Source organism: Helicoverpa armigera, chromosome 24 (genome assembly GCF_030705265.1).
Source record: "Helicoverpa armigera isolate CAAS_96S chromosome 24, ASM3070526v1, whole genome shotgun sequence".
Lineage (NCBI taxonomy): Eukaryota > Metazoa > Arthropoda > Insecta > Lepidoptera > Noctuidae > Helicoverpa > Helicoverpa armigera.
This window is the reverse complement of record NC_087143.1, coordinates 3,061,461-3,084,631: the sequence shown is the minus strand read 5'-3', so window position 1 is coordinate 3,084,631 and position 23,171 is coordinate 3,061,461. Positions and strand designations below refer to the sequence as shown.

Below are 23,171 nucleotides of genomic sequence, written 5' to 3'. Positions count from 1 at the left end.
TGCTCATAACACAAACATGCTCAAAGCTGACTGCTGTATTTATAAATGGTTCTAATTGTTAGGAAAACCTGGTTTTATTCGTTTTATGAACCAGGACGCAAAAAATTTCGTCAACAGCGATAGCACCGAGGTTCCTCAAGTTCTTCCTAAAATCGATGCGTTCCAATTGCCAATAGGTCACTAGATAAAACATAAAGATTTAGCTACATAATGTAGTCATTAACTTTGTGTAACCTACATATATAAAAAAAACATAAGCTGCTCATGTAAATGATTATTCCCATCCCAGATTTTCTTTTCCTACAACTTGTCTATTACTGAGCAATTCGGAACTACAGTAAACTTACCGTTTATCAATCTGAGAGGAATCTTACTGAACGTAAAGCAATAACAACATACATGTGCGTGATTGATGGAAGCATGTGCTAACAGTAACAGAAGTAGCATACCGTAATACCATGCCATACGGTGTACCGTAACACCGTAAATCGTAAAACATGGAGAAACTATAACAACAAAAAAATCTTACTGTAGAGATACACTAATATAATATAGACGATACATTTTTGTTTGTTTCTACCCTAAAGGCTCCCATATCACTGGACCTATTTGAAAATTATTTCACTTTTGGGAAGTAACATAGGCTATATTTAATGTGGTTACGTTCAATACTCTCCACGTGGTGAAACCTCGGGAATACAGCTTGTCTCTAATTTTATACAATTTTAATTCACATTTATGTAGTTTGCTATTTCTATATATCCTATTTTAGACCTAAAATATAAAAATAGCAAAGCATTTGGAACCTAGGCACCTGCAAATTCTTATCTATTGTCCTTTCCATAGTACAAAGCTCGCAGTTCTATACAAACATCCTTGAACATGTTGCCTTCGTTTTCTCTAGAAGTGTAGCACTGAACTGCCCTTTCAATAAACTACACTTTGTAGTAAAGGTCAATTGTAATTGACTATAACATATCTCATGTTCATACATTATAAAATGCGTTTAACAAAAGGCCCAAAAAACTTTTTTATTTCATTATTTAACGCAGAGGTCAATTTCTCAATATTATTGCAGTTTTTAGTAACAACGGCGCACGTGGACAATTTCCAAAGAAAAGTAAATGCGAATAGATCTTAATTCGACGTAGTTGTGTAGAGCACACGTGAAAATATGAACATTGGATTAAATTAAGACTAACGCAACATGATAATAAAATCAAGCAAGTCGTTTTTTGAGGAAATTGTAAAATAAAGGTCTAAAGGGCAAAATATTCATCCGTGGCTAACCATATCAAGATAATATTTGTTCGCCATACAATCCTCTCTCCACAACGACGATAAGCTTTATCTCAGTCTGGAATCAAACTCGACCCTGAGCAGGCGAAGCGAGCATTCCTCTACTGAACTATTCAGGTCATTCGATAGCACAATCCATTTAGTGGTAGATGCCGTTGGTATAGATGTCTGATTCCTCTGAACTTGTCGGATTGCCATTCCATTGGAGTACCTATTGTATGTATCGAGACACTACAAAACTGTAATAGGTACCTCTTATTTTTGAAAAGAGTAACCATAAAGTTTCTAGCCCGTTCTCCAAAGCACTTTTGGAATAGGCAACTAGAATCAAATTTATTTATATTCATAAGACCTTGTAAATACCTGAATGAAATAAAATGATTTGACTTTGACACTGCACCTGTATCTGCGCAAATGCTTGTGCACTATAATATGTTCTGCGCAGCTGGCTGATCTCCTTATATGAGAACAGCCACCGTCAAAAATCGGTTTGGCTACAATTAGTGAAGAAATAGGTACCAATGGTTTGTAGATGGGCAGGTACTTCATATTCTTTTGTTGTCAATATGAAATGATAAGTCATGGAATTGATTATAATTTTAATTATGACTCAACGTTTTGCGTGTAATTAGTTGGTGAAGGTACCTATGTAACATAGCCAACGCCCAAATAGTAAGAGAAGAGATGAATCCAATTTTTTTTAGGAGGATTGAAGGGTATAAATTATAAGCCACGGAACGTTTGTTTTTTAGATATTACAGAGATTTGTATCGTTATATACATATGTATTATCATTATTATATTGTTACAAACACTAGGACATACAAACTTTACTTAGAAGTTTGTTTGGACCATTTACTAGGTAGTTTACCTACACTTCGTTTAACCAAACCAAATATTAAGACATCACAAAAATGCGGAACTAATCAATGCAATAACAACACACCATAAAACCATTTACTTACACACAATCTATGGTCATAAGCCTATACGTGTTCGTACATTAATTACTTACAATCTACCCATTCATAGAATTGTGAATGGCTTATATGTAGTTGAATAGCCTTCGAGATGATGGAGAGCGCATAACAGCTTTTGTGAAATCATTTTTGATAGTGTATCTGATATACAGTAAGTTATTACTTGAAAAGATCTTTGTAAAGGTGTATCAAGAGCTTTATTAAGGACACTTTAATTGTATTATTGTGTCGTACATTTAGTTTGTTTTAAGCCCAAGTTCACTGCTAGCATAAACGTTGGTTTTCTTTATACAACTTTTTATAAAAAAAAACTTTTGATAAACAAGTTTCAAAGTAAACAGTCGTTTCATGTCATACTTTAAAGTACCTATGTCATTAGAAAATTTATCGAGACAGCTAATGGAACACCTACTACCCCGCAACATTTTATGGGCCCTAAGACCTTTTGATACCCCCAAGGGTATCCAATTCCAGAGTACTGAATTTACTTATCTATCAGACACGCTTATGGTTCATAGCACAGATTATGTACTTACCTGCTAACCTCAATAAATACAGCTTTAAGTGTATTTGAATATACATATGTACCAAGAAGTATCATTCATTCATACAGAGTTTTTCCTCCACTTCACCGTTCACTACTAGAAACAAAAAAAAAGCTGTGACGTAATTCAAAAACAGGCTTTATAATATTGAGTAAATGCAAATATCTGTTGACTCACCATATTAGCATTCGGCCTGCGTAGGCGACACTAAAGTACCAAATTGTATAGACCCTTCTGCATGGCGCTAGTTGTCATACAAACGCGTCAAACTTCAGTACATTTGACGTTAGTTCGGGATTTCCCCGCAGGTCATCTTAAATTGGGTGGCTATTCACGAAGCTTGGACTGTAGATGGTATACTATTTTACCTTTCGAAGTTTATTTATTGCATTCGACTATTGTTTTTTACCGTTTCAAATGATATCTGTATAGTTTTTTGTTTGGAAAGCTACGAACTATAACTAGGTATTGATTGAAATAAAACACATGTACCTACCAATTTACTATCTGGTCATAAAACTCAACTTGATAGTCATAAAAACCTTTAACGCAGCCATAATTTTCATTGCTGTCGCCCGCATCCAATAATAATTAATTATTCTGATCAACCTATATCTACACTGTTTACCGAATAAAAAGACAGTTAATTAAAACGTATCTAGTATAATATAGTAAAGCATCGATTCCTTCGTATTATATGGAATAATATCTTTTAATAATCGCAGAAAGGACTTAATTTTCAATCTCTTTATTAATTAAAATTTCGTATTTAGATACTCTATACACATATAAACATGATTTTGTGTAATGTCATATTGTGTGCTTTTGATAATTTGAAAATCGAAGATTTCAAAAGAATACATGCAATACAAAAATAACTTCTGAAACAAACGAATAAAGCGGTAACCGTACAAATCGTTTTTAAACGTCCAGCAATATTTTTCGCATTCCACAATCATTTTATTCGCATCTGCATGCAGTGGAACCGGCTTCAGAAAAAAAGACTAACTAAATATCTTTTATCAGTTCATCCGTTCATACTGGCTTGCATAAAAATCACGGAGTAAGGAAAGACAGCGGAGATGCCATAATGCAGGTAGGTCAGGCGTCTTCCTCTAGGTCAAATGCGTACGGTGGGCATGACCAAAACGTTCAGTTACGAGTGAAATAACGAGGTCTTCGGGTTCTTTGAGACATCTGTCAACGATTTTTGGTATTACAAAAAAAATATGGGGTCCAAAGAAGGCGTATAAGGGCAGAGACAGTAGCATCTGTCGTCCCCCGCACACTCGCATTTTGGCGCGCTACTTTCTTAGGAGATTTTCCGTTATGACCCCTCCGCTTGTCATTTTGTTCTCCATGTATAAAAACGCATCTAAACTATATTTTTTATGTGGCAGTTAGCATTTACGGCTGCGCTAAAAGGTAGAATTTATGCTCATGGAAATATTAAGTACAGGATACCACGAAAATGCATTTTTGTATATCGTAAGTTTTAAGACGTCGCTGGAAGATACTTTTGAGGAGACACGAATAAAATGCTTTTATTATTGTTCTTAAAACATAATTTCTTCGTCTTCTTTGTGTAAGGAAATAGGGATTCTCGATACAGCTTATACAGCAAAAATTTTGCGTTAAAAGTAGCTTAAACTGAATAACTCATTAGGAAGCATTGAGCGAACCAAGCAACGAGCATACTTTCAAATGTATGTTATGAGTCAGTCAAGTATTGACAAGAATGTATGTCAGTCTTATGTCACACAGTATAGTTCTAGGAAGAACATCGTCTTTGTTTAGCTGTTGAGACGAAAGTTTATTTATTTTCAGGTCCTGTGTTTAACAGTATCTAAGTTCACAAACAATGTATGCGATACGGGGACACAATGCTCTCAAACATTTGGTTTTAGTACTTTTCAGTACAAGCATGCTCCATTTTATAGTACCTACGCGTACAAGTATGTTCACAATGTATGATCATAAAAGTAAGCATTTTTGACTGGCACATAAATATTATGGTAACAGAATGATAAGTAATTTAAATCACTAACGGCCAGTTTCTTCATCAAAAGTTAAAGTTAAAGTAATGTCTAAAGTTAAAGTAACGGTCAAATTTTTTCAAGGCTAAAGTGACAGCAAAATTCATAGAAAAATTGAATTTAACCGTTACTTTTACTTTAGACATTACTTTGACTTTTACTTTGACTTTAACTTTTGATGAAGAAACTGGCTGTAAAACATAAATAGCATATTATAAATAGGTATGTCTGTTCTTCTTACCTCAGGCATCAGACACCTTTTTCTTAACAACTTGATGGATATTTAATGAATCGTTTAAGTTTTTGAATAGGTCATAGCCTATCATTTGGATATTCCCCAGGAAATTTCCAAGTATTAAAACTCCTAGAATTCAATACCTACAAATATAAAAATTTTGGTATTATTTTTTATTATACCTGCAAGTCTGTATGACATCAGGTAATAAGTATGTCGGATTGTAGGTACCTCCTGACTACCTGCATTTCGTACGACAACAGAGCCAATAAGGTTTTATATAACACATGAGGAAAGTGCAGACCGTTGTCAAGGTGAGCAGGCAGTGAACCAAGAAACAAGTTGAAGAAAGCTTTATTCAAACCAAGTAGATGCAGGTACTATAGATTATATTATAGCCTACTTGGTAATACTGTGATTTCACTCGCATTATTGTGAAAGTAGTATCGATTAACAGCCAGTTTCTTCATCAAAAGTTAAAGCCAAAGTAAAAGTCAAAGTAATGTCTAAAGTAAAAGTAACGGTCAAATTCAATTGTTCTATTAGTTTTGCTGTCACTTTAGCCTTGAAAAAACGTATTTGACCGTTACTTTTACTTTAGACATTACTTTAGCTTTAACTTTTGATGAAGAAACTGGCCGTAAGTTAACTATATTAAACCATACTTTCATTGAAACAAACTTTTAACTTTTAAGGTAAGATATAATATATTAAAAGAAAGACCCTGATAGGTGCTCAATATTTTAATCCGTCTACCTTTACCTTTTATTCCAAACTGTATCATTTTCTCCATTTTTAAACATAATTTTTCAGTCAGTTTCTTAAGTATTCTGGTTTCATTTGTGTACCAAAATCTTAGTCATCTTTATGTATCATCAAAGACCAACTTTCCTCAGAATAGTCTTTTGATTGGTCCTTCACCCAGCGCTCTTTCATTTTCACTCTTGTAAACAGTCATACAAACTACATGGAACTACAAAAAGGGGTTCAAAATGCTTCACCCACATCTACATTCACATCACGTACCTCCCTGGGGCATCAACCATTGAACTGAGTGCTGTACCCAACTCACGCGCCGCGCCATATCTTCACGCCTTTTGAACGGTACTAACTGTTCTGTCAATGTGAATGCGACTCTATATATGTTGGAAGTAGGTTGCTTATTGAGGTTACTGGTCTGTCGTTGAATCTAGTTCCGATTTTTAAATTATGTTTTATTTTGTTAATTGAAAAAATATAGAAATAGCTATGGTATAAAAGGTTGAAAGTCGATTTTCGCCCATTTCAATTTCATCGGCTTTCTGATTCTGTCTGTCTGTGATTTTTCTGATTCTGTCTCTTCTCTCAGATTCAAACTCAAAAACGTTTAGGCTGATGATAAATCAGCACTTTTCGTACGACAAAAACAAAATAGACAGCCCCCAAAACGCCCACCCTGTACCACTTCCTATGTGTTTTTGCTGGGTAGAAGAAGTGGCGCAACAAACTCCCAAGCAACAAATTCACTCAAATATCTGTTTTTCAGTGAATTCATAAACTAAATACCTACTTGCTAAGTGTACCCCATTTCTCTTCAAAGACATAAGGAAATAACTAGTCTGTCAAATTCAAGTGTTCAACTCGCAAAACTTTCGGGTACAGACAAGTTAACAAGGAAATTCAATTTTACTCGCGCTACAAGTTTCAATGTAATTTTCTTAGAACTCGACCCACCTGTGTTATACCCTCTCTTAGAGCAAATACCCGGCTGGAAAAGATTCCTTCTCAAGATTATGATTATGTTTATGTTTACCAGCTGATTCCTACGGGTACACCCGCTTCCTCAGCCTTCTTCTCTTTATGTGTGGGAATGAATGAAGAGAAAAGTTAAAAGTCTATGTATAGGTTATTCTGATATACCTATATTGTTGTTATATGAAAATTTCATCAAAAAACCTGCAAGTGAAACATACGTGAAAGAGGATCAAATATAGGCATATCTATACAAACTTTTGCGCTTATAGTGTTAGGTAATTACTTGATAGGAATATGTTTTTTTTTGTTGCATTGTCGCGCTCTCAGCCTAAACTGACAGAATTGTACCCACAGAGATTTGTGCATATAACGATTCCAGTTGGTTTAGTGCTCTAAGTATCCTTTTGTTACTAGGAATAACAAAGTATTCACTTTGTCTCAGGAATGCCGTTTTATTGTAGAACCGCACTTACTAAAGTAGGCTAACTACATTACAATAATAATAATGCATTCGCCTTGTGCTTTGTTTCTGAGATACGTGAGTGTTTCATTAAGGATATTGATAATTTTATTACCTTTACTTGTCTGCTGAGATTTTGTAACAGATTTCATACTTAGTATGAAACAACTTTACATCGAGCACTTTTGAAAATTTTGATTTGTTCAACTATTTTTGACGCTGACCGTAAGCGATTTAAAGCAAAATTTAAAATGACAGAAAATCTTTTACAAAATAGATTTCCAATAAACCATCTGCCAATTAAATTGTCCTATATTTATATAATACCAACTTTGTTTAATGTCTAATTGATACTCTTAGATCAGAAAATAGTCTGTGCGCAACGTTTTCTTCAATGAATTCTTTCTTTCTTTCTGAATTAGTCTCAAAGGACCAAAACCATTCACCACAGACTACAAGCTACATAAATACTCATTTAAACAAATAAATTCTGACTCATCATAACCAGGCCACACTACACGCCAAATTCTAGGACTTTCAACCAAGGAAAAGACGAGACACCATTTGTGTAAACTAAGCCAAGCGGCCAACTAACACAGTTCGACGTACGAACAATGGCCGAGCTCGACGCAACTCTTTAATAACAAACTTAGTTATTTAACCACAGTTTAATCATTAAGAACGCGCGCACACTACAAGGATTTAGTCGGCCGATAGTTGATTTGGGCTCATAAATCAGTATGAAGATGAATGGAAGTACAAACGTAACAAAAATTTGGTGACGATATCCTCCTAGCCGATTATCGGCTACAGCAACTGTTCTCATGTAAGGAGATTAGCCAACTCCCAGGACATATTGCGCAGACACAGGTGCACTCTCTATTCCTTCATTCTCAAAGCCCGACGGGACGACAATCCAACATGACCCAAGAGAGATCATTCGCAGGACCGACATTTACGTGTTCTCAGGTGCACGGGTGAATCAATCACCAGCTTCCAGGCTCCGGGCTGCTTTGTGAAAGTTTCTAAAACCTACAAAGCGACTTTGGCCCGACCCGGGAATCGAACCCGACACCTCGTGCTTAGCAGCTCGTTTGCGACATCTAGACCAACGAGGAAGTTAATTGTTCGGTATCAGACTGACTAAAAGATTGAATTCACGATTTTCTTAATTTTTATTTTTTTTCTACCAAGGGTCGACTAAATAATCTGCAGTGTGCGCTTTGGCTAATTTGTTGCGTATATGTGTATCCTTCCGTGTTGTTCGTAATTATAGCATTTCTTTCTTTTAGTTTTTGTTGGTTGCATCGTTTGAGTGATGGCTGGTTGCTCGTTTAATTGATATTGACTGTGATTTGTGGTGGTTAATTGCTAAGTGCTAAGTGTTAGAAAATACGCGTTGGATACGTAAAGATGATGGATTCAGATAAATCATAACAGATTGTTGTGTGATAAAATTTAAGAAATACATACAAGAGTGCTGAAAACAAATTTTAAGGTACGAATTTTAAACTTAATAATAATATAATATGTTTTCGTAATGATGGGTAGGTATATTTTGCGCATATAGGATATTAGAAAGCGACATAACAAGCTGGAAGAAAACGACATATTCCTGTCCGAATGGCGAACATACCTACGTAAATTGGTTGATTATGTCTCAAAAATACACCTTTATTACGATGAAAAATATAATTAATATCTCATTCTAACTTTTCTTAACTACAGCTGCATATCAAAATAAAAAATCGGTAAAAAAACTTTTAAGTCAAACGGTTTTATCTTATGTGCACTGAAAACTAGAAAATAAAAAAATAGTTACTTACCTGTCAACCTACGTAGGTGGTCTTGGTCATATCAGACTAAAATAAAAACGTGGGGCCCATTAACTGTTGCTGTAGTACTTTCTTCTAGAGGTATAATAGGTGTGGATTGAATCGACTTACTATAATCGTAACTGGAGATTTTGACAATCAATAATCAGCCGTAGCGGCTTCACCAGCGAACGCCGAGCTCATGATCTACCAAAGTATAAAGATATGCTTTGCCATAGGTAGGATTTCAGAGGGGCCCCACGTTTTTATTTTAGTCTAATATGACCAAGACCACCTACGTAGGTTGACAGGTAAGTAACTATTTTTTATTTTCTAGTTTTCAGTGCACATAAGATAAAACCGTTTGACTTAAAAGTTTTTACCGATTTTTTATTTTCTAGTTTTTAGTATTTAATGAAAATGCCTACCGAATATTCCTCATTCTATCTAATTCATTTAGTGCATCATTATTACACGGTCTCTTATCTGATAATTTATTACAATCTAATTTTTTTAAAAGTCAATTTTTTTAACGACGCCAAAAATCATCAAGTGACCCCTCCCTGGGTCAGCAGCGGTAAGGGAGTGCCAGACTCTTACTGACTAAAAATACTTATGTTTCGTCGTAGGCCTTTTATGTACCAGGGCCACGGTAACTCTTTCGAACAATCCCGCAGCCCAGGCAGGCTTTGGCCCTGTTGGGCCCCGCTGGGGTTGCTGACAGTATTCTACTTGTGTAGCCCTTTCATTTGATATCCATATTGAGGGGGTTGTGGAAAAATATGTAATCCGCCATTTTGTGCCGGCGGCCATATTAGATTTACAATGTTATTGATTTTTCTATATTGTATTGTCATCGGAATAAAAGGTGTATACAAAATTTCAGATTAATCGGTTGACAGGAAGAGGGTGAAATTTGAATTACTAAATTTACCCAAGAATAAAAGAAACGGGATGAGCTAAATAAAACCGTTTAAAAATTGTTATCAGCCATTTGGTAGCGGCGGCCATCTTAGATTTCAATTTTTCATAGTAAATTGTATTCTACTTGTTGAGACCTTTCATTTGATACCAATGTTGATGGGATTGATAAAACCTAAGTTATCCGCCATGTTGTAGAGGCCGCCATCTTGGATTTGAATTTTTTATAGTACATTGTGTTCTACTGGTTGAGCACTTTCATTTGATACCCACATTGACGGGTTTGATAAAACCTACGTTATCCGCCATTTTGTACCGGCGGCCATCTTGGATTTGCAATGTTATTGATATTACTATATTGTATTGTCATCGGAAATAAAGGTGTGTACCAAATTTCAGATCAATCTGACAACAGGAAGGCACTGAAATTTCAATTTCTAAATTTGACCCAAGAATGAATAAATAAAACAAACGGGGTGAGCTAAATAAAACCGTTTAATAAAAACATAAACACTGTCATCATTCTCCGAGCCTTTTTTCCCAAACTATGCTGGGGTCGGCTTCCAGTCTAACCAGATGTAGCTGAGTACTAGTGCTTTACAAGGAGCGACTGCCCTGCCTGACCTCCTCAACCCAGTTACCCGGGCAACCCAATACCCCTTGGTTAGACTGGTGTCAGACTTACTGGCTTCTGACTACCCGTAACGACTGCCAAGGATGTTCTATGACAGCCACATGTATGATAAACACTGTCTTGTTTAACAACAAAAGGTTTACCTCACAGCTGTACAATCTTACATCGCGACAGTTCACACTAAAACAGGTCATTGCACCGAGATAAGAACTTTTACTGAAGAAAGCAAACAGATCGATGTACTATCTTAGACTAGTTGTACGTGCATTGAATGTGAACGACTAATGTTCGTATGGACGGAGAAATGGTTACAACTTAGTTGTCTGAATAGAATTCTACTTTATTTTTTTGGTGTTCAAACGTCTTCCGAAAATACTACTTATTAAGCAATCTTAAGAACAACTAAAATCCTTAGGTAATTGGTCTGTGAGTTGTATCTTTGTAGTTGAACCGATTCGGATGTGGTTTACCTTAATGCTAGCCGGTTTTCCAGGTTTCATCAAAATTTGGCTCAACCGTGAAGTTTTATGAAGTTGGTATATTGTGTCTCAGAAATATTGAAATGTATTTTTCGTGAGCAAAAAAGTGAGCATTCAACGATGTTTATTTAGCTCCCCATACAAATTAATGCTAAACATAGAAAACTACTGACTCAATTTAGACGTTCTCTTCCTCAAAGTCATACCTACTTACTACAGCTATTTCAACCAACAGCACCTCCCAGTTTTGGAACCCACAACAGCTTACTAAAAGCAATGGAAGTATTAACCAGATTAGTATGCGCGACGCACAGCTGATTCGCTGACTGCGCCCGCGCTTCCTGCGTTTGTCAATCAGTACTATTTTATAGGAAAGTAGAACTGGCTGTTTGCTTTATAGTTTTTGTTAATTGGTTATGTTTCCTGTTTATATGTAATTGATTTTTGGATATGTATATCAAGGTGAAACGGATAAATGCTGTTAATATTTGTGTTTGTAAATAAATTAGGATAAGGCTGAAGTTTTTTTTTTTAAGTTATACCTACTTAAAGCTACATGGCTTATTTTTACTGGAATAAAATATTTCGGACTAAACTCGTGAGAAAATGGTCAACATTCCCATATTTACCTACTTATTTTTGTTTTGAAGTGTTTTTGATGCCTTAAAATCTGCGCTTGAAATGGTCCTGTTATTTAAGCCCCTTGTCACTGCAAACTTTTACTAGGCCGTTAGTTTGATAGGGCTCGTACATAAATCAGTATGGAGACGAATGGTAATGCGAACATCATTTAATTGTCTTTCTGTTACTTGTTCTTCCATATTTTTTTGCATCTTCCTTTTGCGCTGTTTATGCGTTGTTTTCCCGCAAATAAGAGCATTTTCTTTCCATACCATCATTTTCGATTCATGGGAACTTAAATCGGAACTCCAAAGCGTACCAGTAGCATGAAACCAATTCCTAATTGATTAGAGATTATAATTAAGCATCAGTTTTAAGGTCAGTAGCTATGACTAATTGTACGTCTCCGTCGCCCTTGCATTGTCTATTACGACTAGACTCTATAAGTCGATGGGTAGACTGTCTATGGGTGTTAGATGTAGATATGGAAGGCTGATGCTGTCGTTAGATGATTAATTGTTTTGATACTATAGGCTAGAACAATATGTATAATGCAAGAGAAACTATCTGTACCGCTTTTACTATGTAACGGCTAAATCGATTTACGTAAAGTTTGATGCAGGCAAACTAGTGCGTACTTGTAAAATAGGGCTAACTGTATTGAAACTTATTGAAGGACTTTTTTGGTGTGTGATATTTTGAATGAGGAAATAATTTTGATGACATTTAGAAAATGTTTTAATTTCCCTGGGAAAAGTGTCTTATTCAACGAATTTCACTCATTTTCCAGTCATTTTAGAAGTAAATAATTGTAACCAGTATGGCGTACTTATGTAATCTATGCCAATTAAATAAAATATTTACAATCAACGGTTCATCCTTACGCCATTCTATTTGGTTCTACGATGACACGTTATTTTTTTTTAACCTAGGTACACCTACAAGTGAAAGAAGTTCCTATTCAGACTTCGAAAAGTAACCTGTCAGGTGTAATTCAACACCTGAAGATCCCACTTCCCACGTAAACCTTGTAGCTTGCCAGTGATTAATTCCAAATATAAAAATTTTGAACACAAGGAGATTCTAATACTTAGATTACAAAGACAATAATGATTGTAGGAGTTAGAAGACGTAGGTAGGAGGTTGAAGTAATAAGTCTTCAAGTATGTTGTTAGCTGCTGTGACCTTGGCCCAGCTGATTCTTGATTGCAGATTTCCTTTATGGATTAGAAACTTTTAATTATTGAAATCTGGTTGTGGATATATGCAGCTGTATGTATGTAAATTTGGTTGAAGTGGTGTGTGGTAAATCTCCAGTTAATTAAGGTAGTACACCACTACCTACTTTACAGAGATTCATAATATAGGTATGTCTGTGATAAAAAAAGTATTTTAACCCAGTTACTATTATAATATTTGATGGGATCCATAATGGATCTAGGATAAGATCGAGAAAATACTATTCGTTCTATAAAACAAAACTTAATATAAGATGAACTGTCTACAGCACGTATGTAATACCTAGTTCTTGAGTCTTGGTTTCCATTACACACAAAAATGTGACTATTCTAGCAATACAAAGCCAATAAAAAGATCACTGTCTGCAGTACAATTTTTGACCCCGATAAAGGTTAAAGTATCCACAACAATTTGTCCACAGTCATCAAAAGAGTGTGAATGGTCAGATAGTATCCACATAACAGTTTATAGTGACATTAACCTGAAATTAAAGCCGTAAATGGGGTAATTGTCGACATTCCGACTGTAAACAGTTATACGCTAATGTTTGTATACAATGTCTCTAAGATAATGTAGTGAGAAAACCATTTTGGGTTTAAAGAACCAGAAGAATTTTATTGTTTTCATGAAAATCGTGATTAGGAAACAATAAATATTGTTTATTTAATGACAGGGCTTACAGTAGGATATGTGACAAAATGTACTAACTAGCAATATTACTTTTAGTAAAGGAGGCCTGTTTTCTATAAATTCTAATTAGGTAAACGGTGTATTTTGCCTTTTCATCTTACGTTTTTAGGTGCCTGCACATATTTAAACTGTGCCTGCACTCAGAAGATAAATTAACGATAAAATTATGAAAACAATGCAATAAAGAAGAGATGATTCGTTACATTTGTTAATTACATAACTTACACTTTATTGTGTTTTATGTAATTTGAACATTACATTTGTTTACGTAATTTTACAGCATCAGCCAGCATCTAATAACAATAAGAGATGCAACGTTTTGCAGATTTTGTAAACAAAAAGAAAAGAAAACTATCTCTCGACTTTGTTAGCAGATTACTAATGTTGCAATTTTCTCGGAATGCAAACAAATACGTTTGTATGAAAACAATCAATGACTATGAAGAAAACAGTTGATTTTACTGCTAAGAATATAATCAAAATAGGAAACATTTTTTTGTTTGACTCAGAGACTCCGAAACTACTGGACCGATTTGAAAAATTATTTCACTGTTGGAAAGGTACACTTCCCGAGTAACATAGATTTTATCCCACGGGACGCAGATGAAACCGTGGGAAATCGACTAGTACGTAATAAAGGAATTGTGATGATGATGTCCTCCTAGCCGAATCGGCTACGGCGGCTGTTCTCATTTAAGGAGATCAGCCAATTGCGCAGGACATATTATAGTGCACAAGCATTTGCGCAGACGCAGGTGCACTCCCTATTCCTTCACTCTCATAATCCGATGGGACGGCAATCCGACACGACCGGAGAGAGATCAGGCGCAGGACCGACACCTATATAACAGGTGACATTGGCTACTGCCAATTACTATTAAGAATTATTTCGCGCAATTGGAGCGTGAGAATCGCACGCCACATTGTAGGGGTAAATTATAACATGAATCTTTTGGAGAAGTAAACGAATTATTTAAACCAATATTAACAATAATTATTAAGAAATAAATATAAAATCAACATAAAATGTTTAAATTTTAGAAATCAGTTTCATGATTAGCTTTCTGGACTTGAATAAATGAAACTGAAACTAGACCAAAACGTAGGTACTCATTAACACACCCCTATGCGCTATAAATTTTAATAGGCTTACCATGTAAACTATGCAACTTTCTACGACAACACAGAATTTCAATGACCCACATATAACACAAATTCACTGCCAAAACAATGATTACGATATCGGACGTATTTTTTGCAATTCACCACGATATGCGCAGGCGCCGAGGTCAATGCACGCTATTAACATACGAATATACAGTACTGGTTCCGATGTGAGCGACGATAGCCACGGAATTCGAATGGCTTGGTCTATATTTGGATCTGGCTAAAAATATCCTTGGGGTATCGGGGTATTTTTAGCTGCACTAATATTTATAGCCCTTTCCTTCCAAGGCCTTTTTTCGCCTCAGCTTCAACATTTGGTATTCTGAAACAAGTTAAGGTCATAAAGGAAAAGTTATGAAAAACTTCAGATGTTTATTTTTGGAAAATGTTTCGAATTTTAAACTTGTCTTACGATCTATGATAACTTAATTTGTTTAACAAATGAAAATCAAATTAATGTTTAGTATCTATGTATTCTAAATGTCATCTAATTTCGGATAATAGAATTGCAGATCTTGTAAACTCGAAATATCAATATTTCCATGATACATAATTAAGTAATTTGAATTTGCTCAGCTGCGTGACTCATGCATATCGATACCACTTCTACTACTAAATCACTTCAACACTTAAAACTTTGCACACCAGCGACTAAACTGTCGGCTGATAGTTGGCTAACATTTTGTTTTGAAGGATATCGTGAGTCCAAACTTTTAGCTGGCCGATAGATTGTTTTTCGGACTCATAAATCAGTATGGAGATAAAGTAAGTAAGTGCGCAAATAATAACGATTACATTGGCACGGACTAAGATCCCGGTCATTGTAACGTGTGCACTACCATTTACCTTTTTTTAACGACGTCAAAAATCATCAAATGACCCCTCCCGCTGGGGGTTAGCAGCGGTGAGGGACATTCAGACTCTTACTGACTAAAAACCGTCGTGTTCCGTCGTAGGCCTTTTATGTACCAGGGCCGCGGTAGCTTTTTCGAACAATCCCGCAGCCCCGGTAGGCCGCAGCCCCATACTGATTTATGAGCCCGATCAAACTATCGGGCAACTAAAATTTTTCAGTGTGCGTAGACTTTAAGTAAATGCTTTGAGATTATGCTCGTATCCTGTACGAAGTAATTATCACAAGAACTAGTAACGCGAGTAGTTCACAGTGTTTTATAAAACTGTGTCAAGGCGGTCCACTAATCCTTGTGAAATGTACTGTCCTTTTTAACACATGGAGTTTGTAAGTTCACAGGCGATTGTGAAGTTACCCAATGATACTTTACTGAAGAAGAAGTATTGTAATTATTAAATTACTACGCAAAATACAAAATGTTTTTATGATTTTGCGAGGATAGTTTAATCCATACTAATATTACATTATACACACATAAAGATTATACTTTTTTTTGTTAGTTTGGACCCAAAGGCTCCGAAATTACAGGACCGATTTGAAAAATTATTTCAATGATAGGAAGCTAGATTAGACTATTCCCGAGTAACATAGGCTATATTATATCCAGATACGGGCAGTATCACCCACGGGACGCGGTTGAAACCGTGGGAAAACAGTTAGTAATTCAATATAATGAATAAACGAAATGCATACAGATACAGTAAAATGCATAGATATGTACTTTCTTACAAAAAAAAAACAATGTATACCTTCCTACATGAACTCAGTTGTTTCAACATTCACTTGTTTTTACTCGCCCTTCCTGAGTTAACCTTTCAATATTCATTAAATACACACTTCAACAAGTCCAATAACAATTTCCTTGAGAATTTTCACCAACTAACAAAGGTTCCTAGCTAGCTCATTGCTAGCTTAGAACAATTCTGTACAATTATAGATTCTATTCCTCCGCTTTTTTACATACCATAGCCTTAGCATTTGATGGTAAACACCTTCTTACGTTCATTAGAATGGTTCCCACCATTCATTCGTTCGTTCATCCATTCAGTTGTTACCATGAAGTCAATGGTTGGCCCTTGTTGTGAGCCACTCGGGATGTCTTGAGTGATCTCTGTTATTTGCATTTGTTTCTTGTGTTGTTTGATTTTAATTGTCAGGCTGTTAAGTTACTTCCTAGTTTATCATACATAGGTTAGAAGTACCTACATTTATTTAGTTGCAAGTATATTTTAACAAAGTATTGATAGGGCCATTTACCTAAACAGAAGTCACTGCGCTTTATTTTTTAAACATTTGACACAAAAAAATACATGAAAAGGAATTTCATGTACATATTTTTTGTGTCAATAAAGTCAAATGTTAAGAGAAACATAAATAATATTTAAGAAACAGATAAGAAGTTATTGATAAAATTTTCCCAATTTGGTTTTTGAAGGTACAACTATAGTATGTACACAATGGTTTGGTCAGGCAATCTGCGTAGACATAATCTATATCTCCGTCTATGTTTTTATTCCGTCTATGTATAATGGAGACAAGACATTGCTTTAGCCACGAACAGAACATCATATAGAAAAGTAAGTACATAAGCTATTTATTTCTAAGTCTATACTTGACAAGAGGATTCAGATCTTAATTTAATCCAGCATGATGAAATAAAGACATAACAGCACAACTAAATTATTCTATGTGTGTTGCTGTTAAATAATTTAATGTTCAGCGAATACTCAGTAATCATTAAAACCTTGCACAACAAGCAGCCAAGTAATTCATAATCTTGATAAGTATGGGAACCACGGCGTAGTGCAAAAAGACGCATCATTCATAGAATATTCTCATCAAATGCAAATGCAAACCTACACTTATTATTTGCTATTATAGTAGTAGTTACTTATGCTAAAAATACATTAACCCTTAATTTGGCAAGCATAATCTTTATCAAATTTTATAAAAAAAATACTGTAGTCTAATTATTTGAGGTATAAGGAAATAGAGAAAAATATTCAAAAATTTTTTTTTTCAGTAATTGCGCTGAAATAATATGTATCTTATTTTACACATTGCCAAATACGGAGGAAGGTATAGTTTTTCGATAATGTATCCAAAAGGATACATTACCAAATCGGGGTTATAAAATAAAATAGTTAATTGGTAAGAAAATTTATTTTTTTACATGAAAATCGTAAAAACAGTTCCGTTGTTTAGTTAGACATAATCTCACATTATATTTTATCCGAATCCAGTGAAGGTGTTGAGGAACTACTATAAGAATCATGTTGTATTCCATAAACTGGCAATGTTGTGTCACTGGCTGTGTTATCTTCCTCATTGTCTGTTGTGTCACTGTCGTCCGATCGTGCATTTCCTGCAGGAATCAACGCTAGAATGCGCTTTGATCTTGCTCGTTTTAATACCTACGAACAAAAAAATTGCACATGCAACCAAACCAAACCCAAGCAAACTGAACACTGAACTGTTTATATGAAATTATGTCAAAAATTATGCAAAAAAAATCTAAATAAAAATTAATTTTATCCTACGGAACCTTACATGCTGTAGGGTCTCACATGTGTGTAGTTAATATTTTTTTATTTAAAAATTACGAGAATTTTAACGTGCGATAATAGGTTAACTTTTGGCAATGTGTCTTTAAAGATACAATGTTGTATAGTCGACATTTGAGCAAAGTATCTTTAAAGATACATTGAGGTTTGACACCTTGTCATGGCTCAATAAATACATTTCTATGCCATTATTTCAGCTAAATCGTTAGTATATTACGTTACACACATAAAATAGTAAGAACCTGACATCATCTCATATAGAAAATAATAAAAATCAATAAAACTTACAGCTTTGTTGTTCTTCGCGACCGTCATTTTTTCAGGTTGACGTAAATCGGGATGTCCAGTTGTTGAAAATGCAATAGACTTACTTTTCCTAGTGATGTCATGAGTCAAACTTTATAATTAAATCGATCGATTCAAAAAAACACAATTATTTAATGTTACAGATTTTTTTAAAGTTGTTGTATCTTTAAAGATACATTTCCAAATTAAGGGTTAAGTTTAATTCATAGTGGCTCAGATTTTAATATATTTTCTGATAAAGTTGTGATAGGTAATACGATAAATAATGATCGCGCACTTAAAATCATTGTCGTTCATGTTCATGACTTTCGATGACTGATTTTGAGTAATGAATTAATTATAATCCTCTTCTTGGCCCAAGCTGGGATTTTCACAGAGTCCAATATTAATAGCTTTAAGCCCTATGTAACACCTGCAAAAACTTGTGGGACACAAATAATGGAAATGAATGGAACCTTTTCCCTGCGGTCACTCTTTTAGTCCCACAGTCGAATAGATTACCGCATAAGATAAAGTTTTAAAATCATCAAATCTATATGAACCGTAGACTAGACACATTTACACATCAAGAATAATACAAGACTACTTCACAAAACTAACGAGGCATACTTTACGCGTAACGTAATAGAAAATAAATAATATGTTTAATACGCATTGCAATTGCAAATATCATCGTCGGATGACTGGCCACGTAAAACAAATCAACACTTTTTACTCAAACAAAAACTTGGAAACGGAAAAATATGAAATAGATAGACGTTGCGAACATTTTTTATGTGTTAACTGCAGTTTTTGTGCAATAGACATGTCTACTAGTATGTAGGTCTGTCTGTATTGAGGGCTGTCGTAAAAACGAATGCCTAGGCAATACTTTGTAATTGGTTCTAAGCTACTTACTCGTATGTTTGGTTTTATTTAACTCCTTTAGTGTAGTTGCTTTAAAATGAATTAATGGAAACATTCAAGAAGCTTGATCTATTTTTTAATTCAAAATGATAAAGGTTTCCGTCTCTTTAGTGCAAACCCAAATTTTTGGCCAGGAAGAATATTTTTTATTCATTTCAGGTGTACCTACTCATATATTTTGGAAACATTGTTTGCAATCTCAATATTATTTATCTGTATCATACCTACTTGTGTTGAAATGAAAGACTAATCTTCCACCTTTCTCACTTCCAGATCACCGCCCTCTGAAGACATCAAGAAAACTGTCATCTCATTCTATGAGAAGATGTAGTGTTTCCTATTCTTGACTTCATACAACACCCAAACTGCAATCATGACAACCAGTAGACAAAACAGCAGACAGAACACAAAATATCGAACAATCTAGACCATTTTGAGGTCTCAAGAAACCAGAAGAACATAATAGAATACTTACTGAAGAATAATGAGAATTGACAAAAGGTCTGGAAGATCTAGAAGATTCGATACCCCAGGAATGTGATAAGGTTGTGTTAGAAGCAATAGAGCAAGATGTCGACGAGTAACGAACTGAGTGACATTGAGACGCCGAAGCTTCGCATGAAGCCGGCCGTCAGCAGGATATTTTGCTGCAGCGTTACTGCCGCTTCGGGCTTCGTTGCAGCTTATGCTTTAGTAAGTACTTACTTTATATTTTGAATTTTGGATAAAGCACTGAAATAGAACAATCGTGACGGATCTTCTCAAGTCATTTGTCACGAACCTTGTCTTAAGTTTCTCTTTCTAAATTCGTCGTCTTAATCCTTACTCATACTAAAATATGTTTTTCGAAAGGTCATTTTGAGTTTCGACCAAAACGTGATGAGTATTTAACCAAATCTGCAGCTCTTCGAAAACCCTCTAATAAAGGTAGAATTATTATTGTGAACAATAAATAGCTTTTCAATTACATCAATTTATAATTTTACCATGGATAACGTTAGGAAACTAATTAAAATCGTCTTACCTAAAGAGTCCCTAAGGGATCTATCTTCGGTCCATCCCATTTACAAGATAAAATCATTTACCAACGTTTTGCGTGTAATATTATATTAACGTATCATTAAGGTAATCTTTTGCCTTATCAAGTTGTTTCCGCTGGTCATTATCGAGGCACGGACGCGTCGTACCTGCGTGATGTGTAGTTCCGTCGATTAATTATTTATTACGCGTATCCTATGCGTTTTAGTCGGCTTTTACTTTTTGTTTACTTGGTTTCTTGTGATTTAATCTTAGGGTGCTTTTAGTAGGTTGGAGTGATGTTTCTAACTTAACTTTATAAAGCTTTTCTAGCCTGAGTTTCTACATATTTTTCCCATTTGTAAACTCATAATGTAAGGTGAATAAGAACACACTTTGTTGGTACATGTACATGTCGTGTTCTGCCTTCATCACCAAGCCTATTCTCTTGTCCAAAACACCCAACAATAAGTCAACTCAATGTGCATATTTACCTGCCTTGTAAGCTTACCTTGAGCTTACAACAGTAGTTGCGTAAGCCCATATCCACCATCTTTATCTCAACAGCACGTATTCCTGCCAAACAACACAAGACAAACCTATTCGACGACAAAACTTGCTATTTAAAATTCACAAGACATCGTACAGAGGAAGTACAACTTGCAACCGTCCAGAATAAGTAGACCCCTCGCCACGTCATTTTGTTCACAGACTACGAAGTCTTTTATGCAAAGCAAGGTCTTCTTAAGCTGGTGATTTTAAGGCCGTGCATTTATCTCGTGAGATGACGACGCAATAGTGAGAGTAAACTTACTGGAATCCAGACTAGTCCCAAGTTAGCTGTTGTGTCGTTATAATGATCTATTTGAAACGTGGAACTTGACTATTATCGAAGACGGAACTGAGGTATTGGTATGCGAACTCATTGGAACAGAAACTGTTCATTTCTTTGTCTGAAAAACATAATTATTGCACTTCGATGGAAATCACTCCATCTATGTATGTATGTACTTGTAAAATCTATTCCAATTTGTAAGTAGTAGGTACAAAGTTTGGGCAAACATAACCAACTTTGCCCTCTGTTTTATATATCGGGTGTGTCGTTCTCAATCACATTAAATCATATCGCATATGCTTTATGATATTCTATGGCGAATTGTAAAAAAAATAACCTAATCCATTCAGTGGTTTAACCACAGGAGTCATTTTTCGTTTTTATAATTTACAACATCATGTGTAAAGCAGAGATAAAGTTAGGAGTATCGTATGTTTTGATCAGTTGACAGCTGTCAGTTTTCTAGGGAGAATTTCAGTTGTTTGTAATGTATTGACTGACTTTTATATGGTGTTCTAATTTTTGTACATTTTTATTCTATTTATTTTGTTTGAAAAAAACATTTTTTTATTTTTACGTATTTTTCTTTTATCTTTGTGTTAATCGACATATATTAACCAGTATATTGACGCATTTCATTTAATGTGATTATGAACGACACACCCGATATAAGGACAAAGCAGGTAACAAATGCCGAATATTCGAAGCAAAAACTCCATAAGGTGTCAATTAGTTTATAACCCACATGATTTATTTCTTCGAAATGGTCCATGAGTACTTTTGGCAAACCAGTTTGTTTTCTGATCAAATCATTACCGCCAAGTATAAGTAAGTGTAGCAAGTCAATTTATACTCGACTTATTAATGATCTTATACCTAGCTAAGGAATGAGGATATAGAACACTTATTGTGTCAGCCATCCTGAACTGCTTGCATAGAGGATAACAAGATAGGTCCAATTGTGGACAAAACTTAAGCATAATTGCTAAAATGATATATGAGTAGCTCACCTATGTGGACTTAAACAGACTTCATGAGGATAGTGCACGAGTGCCTTTGTGTCAGTTTATAAGCTGTGTTATAGATAACGTAGATACTATTGGATATCTACTATAAACTATAAACTATAAAATTTCTTTCCCTAGATATAGCCACATCTCCTTCCATCAGTATTTTCAATGAGTTTTAGATATCAGTTTAGGTAGTAGGTTCGTTTCCTTTCAGCCAAGCTATTTCTTTAGTTTCTCAGGCTGTCAGTACTTAGAATGTTGCATATAAATAAACACCATTCAGGCACAGGATATCCTGAGTCGTGTTTGTGATTACGCCTACACGCGCAAGAAATCAAATTAAAGTTAATAGTTGTACAACCTTTACGAAAGATTTTGTTGGTGCCGAAGGTTTTATATATTTTCTTAATATTGATTGCAAGGGCTTACTATGTATCCGGCAGTTACTAGCGCTTATAAGCTGCACTAAATTTATGATTTCGTCATGTTTAAGTCTTGATCTTGGTACATTGATAACGATTATAGTTATCGGCACGCATATTGAGCCCTGACCCATGGGCGTAGCCAGCTTTGGTCTCAGGGTGGGGCAGCAGTCAACCTATCCCCCGGGGAGGGCGATTTTTTGTATCTTGAGCCGTGAATCTCAAACTTGTTAATCTCTTAATTTGAGAGGTTTATATTTTCAGGTACAGAAAATGAACAATCACACGGTGCCAGCGGTGCCCAGGCACAGGGCGCAGACCCTGGAGGGGCGCAGAAATGACCA

General features: G+C 35.1%; 1 protein-coding gene and 1 long non-coding RNA gene across 2 annotated transcripts in view; one reads left to right on the top strand and one right to left on the bottom strand.

The window, feature by feature from the left end:
* The window catches only part of LOC110382295 (uncharacterized), a 32,872-nt gene that overhangs the window by 2,683 nt on the left and 7,018 nt on the right, over positions 1 to 23,171 (top strand). Inside the window, exon 2 of the mRNA XM_064041238.1 lies at positions 19,817 to 20,236. Coding sequence (XP_063897308.1) covers positions 20,114 to 20,236 — 123 coding nt within the window. The 5' untranslated portion in view covers positions 19,817 to 20,113. The remainder of the gene's footprint in view (positions 1 to 19,816; positions 20,237 to 23,171) is intronic.
* Positions 17,916 to 18,839, bottom strand: LOC135118647 (uncharacterized). Its single transcript, XR_010277698.1, has 2 exons — positions 18,620 to 18,839; positions 17,916 to 18,181 (listed from the first exon to the last, which is right to left on the bottom strand). It is a non-coding gene; the product is annotated as an uncharacterized LOC135118647 (long non-coding RNA).